At 27.4% G+C, this 15,567-nt stretch overlaps 1 protein-coding gene across 4 annotated transcripts; it reads right to left on the bottom strand.

Annotated features, from left to right (window-relative positions):
• Window positions 1-5,477: 5,477 nt before the first annotated feature.
• On the bottom strand, window positions 5,478-14,865 carry LOC111674536 (liprin-alpha-1). Of its 4 annotated transcripts, none has more exons than XM_023435160.2 (17): window positions 14,700-14,865; window positions 13,909-14,190; window positions 13,736-13,837; window positions 13,436-13,675; window positions 13,301-13,372; window positions 13,105-13,209; window positions 12,629-12,796; window positions 12,430-12,549; window positions 12,087-12,227; window positions 10,770-11,503; window positions 10,399-10,582; window positions 9,722-10,341; window positions 9,458-9,660; window positions 9,281-9,388; window positions 8,811-9,130; window positions 6,942-7,058; window positions 5,478-6,847 (listed from the first exon to the last, which is right to left on the bottom strand). In XM_023435160.2, the coding sequence occupies exons 2-17, from the start codon at window positions 14,155-14,157 to the stop codon at window positions 6,758-6,760; spliced, it is 3,573 nt and encodes a 1,190-aa protein (XP_023290928.1). In that variant the 5' UTR covers window positions 14,158-14,190; window positions 14,700-14,865; the 3' UTR covers window positions 5,478-6,757. The 4 variants fall into 4 exon arrangements, with proteins under 4 accessions (XP_023290928.1, XP_023290927.1, XP_023290931.1 ...); XM_023435159.2 differs by having other exon boundaries at window positions 13,909-14,185; XM_023435163.2 differs by having other exon boundaries at window positions 12,099-12,227; window positions 13,909-14,185; window positions 14,700-14,864.
• Window positions 14,866-15,567: the final 702 nt, after the last annotated feature.

Here is a 15,567-nt window from a genome sequence, read left to right as displayed (position 1 = left end):
CTATCTATCTATCTATCTATCTATCTATCTATCTACCTATATATCTATATATCTATATATCTATATATCTATATATCTATCTATTTATCTATCTATCTATCTATCTATCTATCTATCTATCTATCTATCTATCTATCTATTTCTTAATATTTCTTAATATTTCTGACTAATTTTCCAACTGTCTTCAGTTGACAGTCAGTACCCCCAGCCAGTTGGTCTAACTTTTTTAGAGCAATCGTCGTCTCATTGTATGATGATGTACATTTACTCTGTGCATGTTTGTGTGAATAATTAACTAATATTTCTCTTGTATGGACGTTTGTCGGTTGGTCACGCAATTGATTTTGATTGTTTTATTAATAATACATACTACTATACTATATGTACTAAATTATTTTTTTTATTTGTTTGTTTACTTATTTTAATGAATAAACAGTCAAGTCGCGTATTAGCGAATTCATGCTGGAAGGAACATTTAATAGGTACACGATATTTGTTTATTATGACTGGGGCAAAAACAAAACAATAAAAAACATATGCATGTTTAAACAGGGTTATAAAAACTAAAGGGATGATGATTAGTGCATATTTCGCATTTGAGACAAGACTGGTATAAGTAATAATTTGCGAAATTTGTGATTAAGTTTACTGACTAAACTTTTTTATATGAAAATTAATCAAGGAACATGAACAGAACAGAAATGCATTATTTACATATTTAGATGTTATATCTTGATTTGGTTTTCATATAAAAATAAGATTTTTATTAGAGAAATTATTAGCCCCTATTCTGTATTTCAATTTGAATCGAAATTTTCCCCGTTTGCCAGATTTGGTATTCTGCATTTCGATTGGACTTTCCGTCACATAAACAACAACTTACAAAAACGTAATTACGATCGTAACGCTTCTTCGTTTTCTTACGATTCAGTTTTTTTTTTTTTTGTTGGAATACCTTTTTTTCGTTCGTTGCGTAACTGAATGAGTAAACGTAAGCAAATGACAGAATAGGGGTGATTATTTTTATAAATTTTATAAAAGATCAGGAGCCGTATTATAGTTTACGTGATATCGAAATAAAATTTTAGTTTTTGAAATTAATTTTAATCGGATGTAGGCGGCAATTTGGCCCCAGATTTTTGATGAACAAATAGGATCTACACAACTGTGAATCAATAAATGAGTGGCATTTAGAATTGTATATATGTATGCTATTATTATGTATATTTACAGTCGTTGTAAAAATTATAACTTTTTACATAAAATTTTCAATGTAAATAAATATTTCTATAATTAAAAGCTATAGAAACTTACCTTTCTTACAGGAATTCCAAAAAACCATTACTTTCTTTACCTTTATCAATAGCTTCTTCTATAGATAATTGCTTGAAGTACAAATATAACGTCAAATGTGTCGTCTGTCATCTTTTACTTATACATATGTTTGTTAAAGAACTTAAGCCAAAAAAAAAATTACACTTTTTTTTAAAGAAACTTAGCAAATGAACGACTGTTATTTATTATTTTTTTTATTAATATTCATATATTTGTTCATTTTTTTTAATATTATTTTTGTATTAAATATTTTTAGAGCGGTTATTTGCTACTTAAGAAAAGAAAATTCCAAACATTTCTTAAGTACACCGGGATTGTTAATTTTATTCAGTTTTAACCGATTTTTTTTTTTGTTTTCTGTTTGCTGATTTTTTTTACTTAATATTTGTTAAATATATATATATTTTTTTATTTTTGTTTGCTTATACATCATTTTTATTATTATTATTTTTTACATAAATAAACCTAAAAGGCTTAGTTTTTGTTTTGTTTTTTTTCTCATTTTTTTTATATTCACTTTTGTTTTTATTAAATTAATTCACACTATATTTTATTTGTTTATAATGTTATGTACATACGAATGTCTTCTAAATAATTTTGTATATAATAATATGTATATAGATAATAATAATAATTATAATCATAATAGTTAATATATGAGTTAATTTTTTTGTCTTAGTAAAGTTATACTATATTTTTTATAATTATTATTAGCATTTTTTGTTTTTTTTTTAATAATTAGTTTATGAAAAATTTAAAGGCTAAACAGAGTGCAAGTTATTAAGTTTTTTTTTAGGAATTTAAAGGGGTGGGGTGGAGACTAAAGTTGTTCTAAGGAGTTTGTTAAAACAATAGTAATAACTATTAACAGAAATGTTATTTAACTTAGAAAATTGTTAGAAAATTATAATACAATATAAAAAATTAAACAAATTAATAAAAAATAAAATTAAGGCCAAGCATTGTTATAGGTGGTAAAATAGTAATAAATTAAAAAAAAAATAATATTGTATATAAAAAAACGTTTGTTAAATAACTTATTAACTGATGTTTATTAAATATTAATAACAAAACAATAATTATAATAATAATAATAAAAAAATAAACAATAATGGATATGCTTTTATTTTGCAAAAGTTATTAAACAAAGAATAAAGTTTTTAAAGAAAAAATAAACTGCCCTTATTTTAATAGCTTTAGAAGAAACTTAAACTTAAATGCAAAAAAAGAAATATATTAAAAAAGTAAGACTTTAAAAGCTACAGCAAAATATGAATTTATGTTAATTTGCTTAATATAAGTTTAACACTCATGTAATGGATGATATAATCATAAAATTTCAATGACATGAAAATATTGCAAATAATCTTGAATAAGTAAGTTAAAAGTAATGACATGCTTTATATGGCTATTTTTTTAATAAATGACAAAACTATATTCTAAACAACCAATAAATTGTATAGGAATTTATCATCTGTTGAAGATTCTATTCACAATAGTTGTAAAACTTAATTAAAAAACAAAAATCATTATACATTGCAATTTTCCCACTAAATGAAACTCTGATATTTATAAACTTATATAAAGTGACATTCTTTTTTCCCCTTTTCATTCACAATAAATATGATTTAAGCTCAGTTTTAAATATTTTTTTAATAAAATATTATTTTATTAAAATGATGAGAACATCTGCTTAGTAATTGTAATCAATTTCCAAAAGTTTTAAGAAATTTTAATTTTACTGAAGCATTTATATTCACAATGAACTTTAAAATTAGCATTTTTATTCACAATGAACTTTAAAATTAGTTGAAATATAAAATAATTTCATTTCTTTTTATTTTATCATAATTTTTAGTAAATGAAATGATTTTCATTATACAAGTCGAAACAAGTTTGTTTAATATTCCCTAATTTTCATTTCATTCACAATAACTCAAATTTCGAAACTGTCATAAAACGCTTTAAAGTTATTACTAAATCTTCACTAAAAATGAAACTATTAAGACTCTATTGTTGTTATGGATTTTAAAAGGATTTACAAATTTGTTTTGGAAATTAATTCACCATAGTTTTAAGAGATTTTTAAACTAAATTCAAAAACCTTAAAATGTTTCCAACTAAATTTAATATTTGCCTAATAGTTTTAAAAATTGTATATATAAATTCATTCACAATAACAACAATAGATTATTTTGTAATTCAATAATTCACAATAACTTAGAAAACTTTATAACAAAAGAAAGTATTTTTGAACTTGCTAAATATTTTTCAAAAATTTAAAAGTTCGATATAGAATATTAATTCACAATAGTTTTTAGTTATATTAAAACTATATTGGAACACATTAGTAAGTTTTGAATTTGAATGACGTACAAAATGAATATGTTTATGTTGAACGCTTCAATTTGAGACTCGACTTGTTCTGTTACACAAAATTTTGGTATTTGTTTTAGAACTTCATTCACAATTAGTTCAAGCAATTGAAAACATTATTTAAGAAACAGCAAATCTTTGTGAACGCAACTTTTGAACTCATACTAAGAAAACTTTATTACAATAGAGTATGTGTAACAATAGAGCACGGATTTTTAAAGTTTATGCTTTAGCACTTCATTCACAATAATTTTCATATAAAAATAAAACACTGTATTGAAACACCTTAAAGGTTTTTTAATTAAAATTTAATTTCCGTTTGTGATAATAAGTTTTAAATTTCAAAAATTCACTTTAAAAACTCAAATTTCATTATTCACAATAACGTAAACTTTGTACTAGCTGCATACGTTTTTGTTGACACTAGGCTTTTTAAAGGTAATTTATACAAATTATATTGCAATCTTTAGACTTGCTTCTTAGAAAAAAAGTTTTGCACTTTAAAAACATACACAGTAGGTGAAACTGAAATTTCATTATTCACAATAACGTAAATTTTGTACCAGCTGAGTAAGAGTTTGTTGACACTGGACGTTATAAACATAATTTATACAAATTATATTGCAATTTTAAAAGACTTGATTCTTAGAAAAAAAGTTTTGCACTTTAAAAACATTCACAGTAGGTGAAACTGAAATTTCACTTTTCACCATTATATAAACTTTGTACCAGCTGAATACTATTTTGTTGCCACTGGACTTTTTATATGTAATTTATACAAATATATTTACAATTTTTTAAGAGAATTTCAAGAACTGTGAAATTCATTCACAATAACTGGAACTGACATTTCATTATTCACCATAACGTAAACTTTGTACTAGCTGTATACGTTTTTGTTGAGACTAGACTTTTTAAAGGTAATTTATACAAATTATATTGCAGTTTTTAAAAGAATTCCTTCTTAGAAAAAAAGTTTTCATTTTAAAAACATTCACAGTAGCTGAAACTGAAATTTCATTATTCGTAAGCTTTGTACTAGCTGTATAAGTTTTTAGTGAGACTTCACTTTTAAAACGTAATTTATACAAATTATATTGCAGTTTTTAAAAGAATTGTTTCTAGAATTTCATTCACAATAGTAGTGAAATATTCATTATACATATTTTGAAAATAGTTTATACAAAATAGTTTAAAATTGATTTTAAAACTTACTTATTAGTAAAATTTAACTCTTTAGACATAATCTTAAAAAAAAGTCATTCACAATAAAGTTTACTTTGAGGGTTAAAGCCTAAAATAAATAAATTAAATTTGATGTTTTTGAACTTTTCTAAAACAATTTTTTTTTTTAAATTTAAGTTTTTCCTAAAACATATTACTTAACGGGCAGTTTGGTTTTATATATATAAAAAAGAATAAATATCCTTTTTTTAACATATTCGCTTGTTTTTATAACTATTTTTTTTTTTAATTTTCTAAATATAATTTTCTTTTTGCAAAACAAATAAAAAAATTATTTTTATAACTGTATGAAATTTTGTCAAATATTTTTTTTTTTTATAAATTAACTTATGCTTAATAAATTTAATATGTAGTTATTTTTCATATGTATATATTTTTTTGTTTTTGTTTTTCAAATGTACGAAACTACAAGTATTAAGGTTAATTTTTAATTTTTTTTTTTTGTGAGTTTTTTCTTTTACCTTTTTTTTTGTTTAGTTATCAACGGCGTTTAATGTAGTGTTTAGAAATCGAAATTATGCTTTTGTTAATTAATTATATAATTATTATTTAGTATTTATATATATTTATATATATAAAATATGTATGATGTTGTTTGTTTTGTTTTTTTATGTTTTTGTAGTAAAAAGATGCCTTTTAAAGCTGTAATTTCATTTAATAGTTTTGTATGTATGTAATTATATAAATTTGTTTATTTGTTTATAAATTAATACTTGCTGTTTCCCAACATCATCATATCATTTATAATCATATCGAGAGATAATATTGACCATTCTATAGATGCTATAAAGTTGTTGTTTCTTTTTTTGTTTAGTTAAGATTTAAGCTATTAAGTATATTTGTTTTGAGGATTGTTGATTGGTTTGCATTGGTTTCATTTGTCTATATTTTTGTGTGAATGAAAAAGAGTTGAGTGATAGCTGGTAAGTTTAGGTATACATTTGCATTTGCATACATTTAAGCATAAATTGTATTGTATACTTGTGTGTGTGTGGCATGATTTAAATGTTGCTTTATAAGGTAAGTTTTCTTCTTTTAAGCTTTTTGTTGTTAGCTTGGGAAAAAGTAATGGAACTGGAAGTATCTTAGCGAGTAACACTGGTATTAGTAGGTATTAGAATGAAGAATTTTAAAAGCTTATCATCATTTCTTGGCTCTTAAAGGAGTTGAGGAAAAATACTGTCAATGTTTTTCTTTATATGTTGTAGTTGTTTAAATTTCTCTGAAGTACTTGTTTAATGTAATTCATTTAGTTAGGATTTGTTTATGTTTTTTTTGTTTAGTGAATGTTAGTTAGTAGTGGTTTTAGTGGTAAGAAGCAAAGGCTTAAATATATTTAGTTATATTTAACGAATTTTCGAGGAGAGTATGTAGGCATTTGTTATGTTTCTTTTTTTGTTTGTTTGTTTGGTTTGTTTGTTTTTTTGTATGTTTTAAGTTTAATGACATACTTAACAAAAATAAGTATGTATAATTCTTTGTTTGTTTTATGTATAACAACAGAGTAGTAATAGTAGTTAGTATTGCAATAAATATTTTTTTGTTTTTGTTTTTTTGTTTTTTTGTTTGTTTTCAAATTTTGCGTTACACTTTAAATTTTGGTTTAAACATGAACACACGTAGACGACTTTTTAAAGGCTTCAAAAAAAGGCTCAGTTTAAATTACATATTCAGACCCACTTAGTGTTGTTGTTGTTTCTATGTTTCTAGTCATGTAATGCGTTTTTACCAAGCTTTATTTGTTAGCCTAAGGATCGCTGGGGGTATATAACTGTCGTTGGTTATTGGTTGGTGAATAAGATCAAGATTTATTAAGTTGCTCATTTTCGGGCCTACGATCTGTGGCAATTTGTAATAGATTATTAAATTCCGTATCTAAAATTTGGCGAGCCTTGAATAGTTAAAAAAAATATATACAAAATGGATAATTTGTTTGAAATTCTATAAAAAAAACTAAAAAATCAATTAAATTAAACTATAATTACCTGAGCATTTTGTGTTGGTATTTGTAAGGCCAAGGCCATTGCTTGGGCATCGAAACTTTCATCTAAAGCTATTAAAGCTCCATGTACACCGGATTCCAGTAAATTATTTGCATATTCCTTAAATTAAAAACAAAAATTCAAAATTAAAATGAAAGTTCAAAATTTAAGTAAAATTTTAATGCGAAATTCAAAATTTTATAATTTAAGTGAAATTTTAATTTCACATACAAAATGTTATTCAAAAATTCGAAATTTTAGAGAAGGTTCGAAATTTTACTGAAAATTCGAGTGTTAGCGGAATCGATATTTTTGTGAAAATTCAATATTTATATATTTCAATATTTATTTATATAAATTTCTCAAAAAAACTAGATTTTAGAAAAATTTTGAAATTTCAAAAAAAGTTCGAAGTTGTATTGAAAATTTAAATGTTAGCATAAATTTTTGTTTAAAATCGGTACTTTTGTAAAAATTCGATATTATATATATGAAATTTCGAAAGAAAATCGAGATTTTAAAGAAATTTCAAAATCCAAAAGTTCGAAATTGTAGTGAAATTTCAATGTTAGCGAAAATTTTAGTAAAAAATCGAAATTTTTATGAAAATTCAATATATTAACAAAATTTCGAAAAAAATCGAGATTTAAGAAAAATTCGAAGTTTAAGATAAAGTTCAAAATTGAAGTGAAATTTCGAATGTTAGCAAACATTTTAGTATGAAATCGAAATTTTAGAAAAAATTCAATATTTTTATACAAAATTTCGAGAAAATTTCTACACTTCAAAGAAATTTCGAAAATTGAAATTTTACAAGGTCGAAATTCAAGAGAAATTTTTGTGAAAATTCAATAATTTAATACAAAATTTCGAAAAAAAAAAATTGAGATTTAAGGGAAATTTGGTGAAAATTCAATATTTTTATATAAAATTTCGGACAATATTCGACATTTCAGGGAAATCTCGAAATTCGAAATTTTAAATAAAATTCGAAGTTAAAGTGAAATTTCGAATTTATGTAAAAATTTTAGTATATAATCGAAATTTTTGTGAAAATTCAATATTTTAATAAAAAATCTGATATTTTAGTAGAAATTTTAAATTTCAGTAAAAGTTTAATATTTCAGAGAAGGTTCGAAGTTAAAGTGAAATTTCGAATTGTTGTGAAATTTTTATTATTAAATCGAAATTTTAGTAAAAATTTTTGATGTTTCAATGAATAATTTATTAAATTTATAAACTAAAATTTCGAAATCGAATTAAAAGTTATAATTTGAGTAAAAATTCAAAATTTTGAGGTAAAGTCCCATATTTTATAAACAAATTTGAAATTTTTGCAAAAATTCAAAATTTACGTTCGAAATTTTTAACAAAATTTCAACATTTATGTAAAAGTTTAAAATTTTAAAAAACATTATAAAAGTTAGAAAAAATTTGAAAACTCATTGGAAAATCAAATTTTTGTAAAAATTCGAAATTTTTTAAAAATTCTAATATTAGTAAAAATTCGAAAATTTTGTAAAATTCGTATTAGAAATTAAAAGATTTAGAAAAAATTTGAAATTTGTGTACAAATTCGAAATTTTCAATAAAATGTTTAAATTAAATTCGAATTTTTGTAAAATTTCGACATTCTATTAAAAGTTAAAATTTGAGTAAAAATTCTAAATTTTAGTGAAATTTTGTAAAAGTTCAAAATTATGTGATAATTTTCTTTCGATAATAAATTCAACATTTTGGTGAAAGTTCCAAATTACAGAAAATTCGAAATTTCTATAAAAGTTCAAAACTTTAGTGAAAATTCGATTTTTTAGTGAAGAAAAGTCAATTGTAGGTAAATTTTGATAAATCCTTGGAATTTTTTAAACTTACCTTTAAACCAATACTGGAAACATAACGTATAACACGTTCATTACTCCAAACTAAAACATCACACAAACCATTCTCAGACATTTTTCTTCTGTGTTCAAGTTCATTGCGATCGTAGTTGAGACGTTTTAGGCACGATATGCCATATTGTAGACTTGTACGATGAAAGCTATCAACCATTTTGAGTTGTCCCCTAAGATCTTTTTTCGTTAAATGATCTAGCATACGAGCATCGACTAGACACTCCATAAATGTTGTGCGATATTGCGGTAGGCCCAAACCCGGCAGCCAATAATTACCAATCCATTCGTGATTCATGTCACCTTAACAAAACAAATAAAATAGAATAGAAGAGAAGACGATGGTTAATGGAATTAATTAAAGTATTAATCATATTTGGTTATAAATTATTTTATAATTTATGCCAATTGAGTTATTTTTAACTATTTTATTTGCTTCTTTTCTGCACTTACCAAATGCTAAAGTTGTTCGTGATGTTTGCGGCGCCGAGGGTGAAGTTAATGAAACCATTTCCTGAATGGCCAGACGTAATTTAAGTCTGTGCAAGGGATTGCTTATACCTATAATGAAAAAACAAAAACAAAATAAAGTTCTTTTCATAAGTTTGCTTAATTATTTTTAATACTTACCAATTTCTCTTTGTATTTCAGTGTCACTGAGGGCACTCATAATGGCTCCACTTTTAACATTAGCTCTGCAGGCAGCTACATACCAAGCTGGCATACCGACCCACAACTCTAGCCAAGCAACAATGGTGGGTCCATTCCACAAAGCGAATGGTGTGCCCGCTTTCATAGCCTCACCCAGCAAATCATTGCGATAATCGTGGTCCCTGTTTAGGAAAGAAAAATAATATTTAAACTTTATTTCGTTAAAGTTTAAGCTAAACTTACTTCTTTTGTCTTCCATAATCGACTGAAGATATTTTCGAGCCGGGCACACTAGCTATACGTGGCATCATACCACCTGTCATACTCATGGCATCATAGTTCGATTCGGTTTCACTTAAGCCCATTGACAGATTACCAATCGACATCATGCTAGGCGAACCATCGGGTAGTGTGTCCTTAACACCCTTAACTTTTTCCTTTTTACTAAAGAATCTACCTAAACTAGATTTGATACCCTTTTTCTTTTGCACCACCGACGCAGAATCTCGCCCCACAGCATTTGTGGGCGTCTGTAGCATAGACATTGAACCCATGGTATTGAAGTGACGACTTAATGATTCTTGGCTGCCATAACGAGAGCTTAATGGTGATAGACCATAGCCGGTGTGGGCTATAGTCATGTGACCTGAGTTGTTAGCCATTTGCTGGTTGGGCGATAAGCCCATCGAACGCCTACGTAGTTCTTCTTGGCTGTGAGCCAATGCCTGAGCAACACGTTCTAAGCGCATTGAGCGTGCAGTTAAAGGAGATGCAGCTCCACCTGAACTAGAGTCACCGGTATTAGATGCCATGCCATGTATGTCATCACGCGAAACATCGCTTGATAAGACGGGCAGATTGAGCTGTAATATAAGGGATTTTTTTAGTGTTTCCAATGGTTATTGTTTGTGTAAACTTACAGTATGATATTTTTGCATAAAATCTCTATTGGGACTATTGGGTGTGCTGCGACCGCTCATGGGAGGACTTTGGCGATCCATAGAACGGCCACGTGCTAGTAGATTAACATGCTCTAAACTACCAACACGTGATTCAAGTTCTTCAGCACGAGCCTCTGTTGATTGTTTCTCTTCTTGTATTAATCTGAATAAATGAAAAGTTATATATATAAAAAGAAATTTTTTTATAAAAATTAGAACTTTTTAAAATTCTTAATATTTTAGTGGATTTGAAAATATTTGATATTTAAAATTTTTTTTAATTAGAATTTTAAGAATTTTTAAATTTCTACATTTTATTTGTAGTAAAATTTTAAAAACGTAATTTTTACCTTATTTCATTATTTATGGCATCTAGTTGCTCCTGCAACATCATGGCTAATGTCTGGGCATCTGTATGACCCGTGGGTGACATCATATCGGCATCGCCAAAGAGAGCTGCCTGAGCCTCTTCACATTCAGCAGCTGCCACCGAAATTTCATAGGCCGCCTGCTGGGCATGTGCCTGTTGTAGCTTCTCCCATTCCTGTTCGGCCATTGAACGATGGAACTTTTCACTTTCTTCCTGCAAACGAGACTTGTTGCGCCGCAAAGAATGAGTCTCGAAACTAGCATGGGAAGCACTGCGTGAAAATGCCTGTGGTCCGTCCACCACGCTACTGGGCGATAAACTACGCGTAAGAGCCTCTGTTTGTTGTATATTATAGGCTATTTCCTGCTGCAGCAGTTGTCGCTTAAAGTTTTCAATTTCTAAGCGTGTCTTTGAGAGTTCTTTCATAATTTCACTCTTTTCATGGTGCAACTCTTCGGCCACCTTGCGGGCTTTTTCAAGCTCTTGCGTCAGTGCGTTCTTCTCGTCCAAAGCATGCATACGTTCTTTCAAGTGCACTTGCAAACGTTCATTCGATTCGGACAGTAGCTTGTCAACGGTAGAGGACAATCTGATATTGTGCTCCTCATTCATTTTAAGTCTTTGGTTAAGTCTAACTACCTCCGCATTCTTCTCCTCCAAATTGGCCTCCAGTCTTTGTATACGATCTTCAGCCGAGCCATGGCGTTCTTGAGCCTAAATTTATTTTTCATTATAAAACAAAAACAGAAAAATTATATCAATTTTTGCTCATGAAATATATAATTTGAAAAAAATGTAAATGAAAATCGCAACGAAAATAATGTACTTAAAAATTGTGCATGATATTGTAAATGTATGTTTAAAATGATTTGTGACTAAAAATGGGAATACGATTTAATGTATTATATATATGTATGTATATATACGTATCTATGTATATATTTTGGTGCAATTATGTTGTACTTGTTGTTTTATGTTTGATTTTGTTTTATTTTGGGCCAGTGCGTTCAGAGGAAAAACAAATTTAATTGAAAAGAAAAAAAAGTATATAACAAATACATGTACAATATATATGTAAATAGTAGACATAACCAGGAAGTTTTTTTTGTTGGTATCATTTTTAAGTATTACATATTTCATTTAAAACTATGCAAAAAGAATAAAACTTTATAAAAAAATTGTTTATAAGAAAATAAATTAAGATAATTTGAAAAAAATAAATTAAAACAATTAAATTGAAATTTACGGTTTTGTTTTCATTGATTTCCTCTTTGACGCATACGATACACATTCATACCTTATTTCCTACCTTTGTTAAAGCTTCCATACGTGCTTTAAGTTGCTCCTCCATATCCGGTTGTAATTTGGCCTGTTGGGCCAACTTCTGTTCCGACAATTCCAATTTCTCCTCTATGGCACTAATCTTCTCCTCGTGTAACTTTAAAAGACAAAAACAACAACATTCAAGCATACAACACACACTTCTCACATTCACACACATATTTTCTTTTTACATCTACTCTTTTCTTTTACATTTCCAAACCATGTTACAAATGTATGCAAAAAGGGAAGATGACGGTTATGTATTGCATGTGTGATTGCGGGTGTGTGCTATTTAGTTTTAGATTTTACAAAAGTACCTTTAATTGCGCCTCTTTGTGCCTTAGTTCTTGTTCTAATTTCTCATTCAAATCATGCAATGATGTTGATTCACGTTGTGCATTTAAATAACGCTTTTCTAGAGTCGCTATACGTTCCTCCTGTTGTTAAGAAAACAGCAAATTTTATATATGAATTTTATATTCAATATTATGAATGTCAGTTGATTTGTCCATTTACCTGATCTTCCTTTTGTGCTACATTTTCTCTTAAATCTCTTTGTAGTTTTGAACATTGTTCCTGGGATTTCATATAATCTTTTTGAACTTTGGCTAAACTTTCATCCAATTCATCGCATTTATTTTTAAGTGCCGATACTCTACGTTGCCATTCGGATAATTCAGAGGTCTATAAATATTAAACAAAGTTTATAAATGTTAAAACTTATTCAAGATTTGAAAGAGAAATTTTTGAATTCTCAAAAGTTTGAAAGTACATATTTAAAAAAATAAGAAGTATTTTCAAAATAATTTCTTATTCTTTAATAATTTTGCAATTACATTTCATTTCCTTTTCATTATTAAAATGTTTAAAAACATTTTTTCAACTTTTTTTCAAAAATAATTGCAGACGTCTTAGAACGCAGATACACACAGTCCTAATATTATGTAAAAGAAATGTATTTATTAAAATAAAATCTTTAATTTTAAGTTTACCTGCTTCTCAATGATTGTTTGCAATTCATGGGTTTTGGCAGCATAATCATTGGCCGCATTTATGGCTGATGATTCATTACTTTCTCCATTTAAGTTTAATGAATTCTAAAATAAACAAAAGAAGACAAACGTATAAATAATTAAATAACAAAATAAATTCTTACAACACAAATGTGGGTTGAAGTATAAAACGCACCTTTTCGCTGACACCATTTTCTGTATTGTTATCACGTAAAGCTTGCATTGCACCTGATTTGTATTGTTGAAGCTGAAAAGGCAAACAAGAAGAAAATATAGAAATGGCTTGTAATATAAAATAGCAATTGCTTACCTCTTCTTTGGTAGAGTTTAGCTCAGCTTCTAATGAATTGTTACGTTCCAATGATACACGTAGACGTTCGCGAACTTTTTCATCCAGAGCCTTATGATGTTCGAAAAGACTTTTTAAGGCCTTTAAAACTTCAACCTCGCTGGAGACACCACTCTGAGCAGCAGCCTGCCGTTTAACGACAGTCATGCGTAAGGAACGTTCATGCCGCGAAACCAAGCATTCCAAATGTTCCAAAAGCAGCTAAAATACATGAATGTATATAAAAATCAATATTTTGGCCATTAAGTTAGAGTTAGTTACCCTGGTATTGTTGCGTTCTGCTTTAAGTTCGCCAATTTCTTCATCACGTTCTAATAACGTTTCACGGGCCTGTGTAAGTTCTTTGGTCAAAGTGGCAAATTCCTAAACAATGATTTTTTTAGAATTAAAACCAATAATTTTCCTTAAGATTTTATACTTCGAAGAATACCAACCTGTGGCAAATTTGCATTTATTTGGCGTTGTAAACTATCCCTTTCCTTTTCGATCTCATGAAGCTTTTGTTCCGTTTCACTTAGACGTTCTTGGGCCTCCCTTAAGCTGTCCATCAACTTGTCCCGCTCATCGAGCATGGACACCATTAGCTGTTCAAAGTTAGCATCTTCGCCACTGAATTGTGACGATCTTTGGGAGATGCTGTCCTCAGAAATAGTTGGCATCACATCGCACATCATGTTCCACATTTTATGTATACCTCATTCAATATGAAAACTGTTCTTTCGCCCAAAGTGGAAATATACAAAAAATACTGCTTGTTAATTTAATATTTTGCAAATATTTTTAATAAATTACATTTTTCTTAAATAATTCCTAACATGGGCGTAGTTATTGCAAGGAAATATAAACGCCAACGCCAACCTAAATTTTTACATGTCCCATACAAACCACCACCTCTACAGCCAGAACTTTTAAGTTACAATTCCAATTCTGATTTGATTTCTGAACTACACTTGGAGTATGTAAATTTATTTTAGATTTGGCAAAATTTTCCTTGTTTTTACATTTTTAATGGCATTTTTTCTTAATAATTTTTGCCAAAGGCAAAAATATAATTTGACATATGATGAACTAACACACACACACATATAAAGCTGGCTCCTCTGCTTCTGGCACTGTTTTAACTTCTTTTTTTCTTTATTATCTGCTCTTGCTTTTTCATTCTCAAATGTCTACACTACGATTTGCACATTGACACTTTTTTGTAAAAATTCGCCCCTAAACTTACATATTTTTACTTGCTGTTGTTTACAATGCATTCACAATTGTTATCAACACATTTTCTATAGATTTTTATAAACTTTTTTCTTAAAAAACATTAAATTTTTAACAAAAAATAACTTAATGTTGCCCGGTCGCCATATTTTACAAAACTTTTTCTTTGGAGCAGCGTTGAAAATGTAAGGAGTGGTTTTTTGCTACTATTTTCTAAAGGATGCAAAAAATGTAACTCTGCAAATGTTTACGAATATTGGTAAAGAGAACTAAAAAAAATGACAGTAAAAAAAATATAAATGTCATTCTCTATAATTTTGTTGTAACCAGATAGGGCAGTGTTTTACAAATAACGATTTGTCTACTTTGAAAGTTGATATTACTTGAAAATTACATTTTCCGGCAACATTTCATTCGAAAAAAGCTTAACATTAAAATAAACTTAAGCCCAGGTAGAGGTTTTATTGTTTTAAAGTTTTACCTATAATTGTTAGAACCTATAAATTGCAAGAAGTTTTTGGGATGTCTGTTTTCTTTAGATCATCAGTATTTTATTCAGTTCACCAAATTTTTAATGAACTACATAAGAAATAAGTATCCTAAATATATGTATATTCTTTATACCACATATATAATATTTATACTATATAAATTATGAACTCTTCTCAAGAAGGTGAATGATATACTTCTCGTAAGTTTATAAAAATAAATATAGTGTAAATGAATTGTATACCAAGAGAAATAATAAAATAGTTTGCTTTAAAAATCCCACTTGTTAATCTCTCTAATTTCGCTTTTAATTTTTTGCCATCGATGAAAATAAAAAAACTGAAAACTTTGCCGGCTTACAGTCAATTTTAAAACGCCGCCGATGTTTTCAG

The sequence above is a fragment of the Lucilia cuprina genome, chromosome 2 (genome assembly GCF_022045245.1).
Source record: "Lucilia cuprina isolate Lc7/37 chromosome 2, ASM2204524v1, whole genome shotgun sequence".
Lineage (NCBI taxonomy): Eukaryota > Metazoa > Arthropoda > Insecta > Diptera > Calliphoridae > Lucilia > Lucilia cuprina.
The sequence above is the reverse complement of the archived record's forward strand: the minus strand, read 5'-3'. Positions and strand labels throughout refer to the sequence as shown.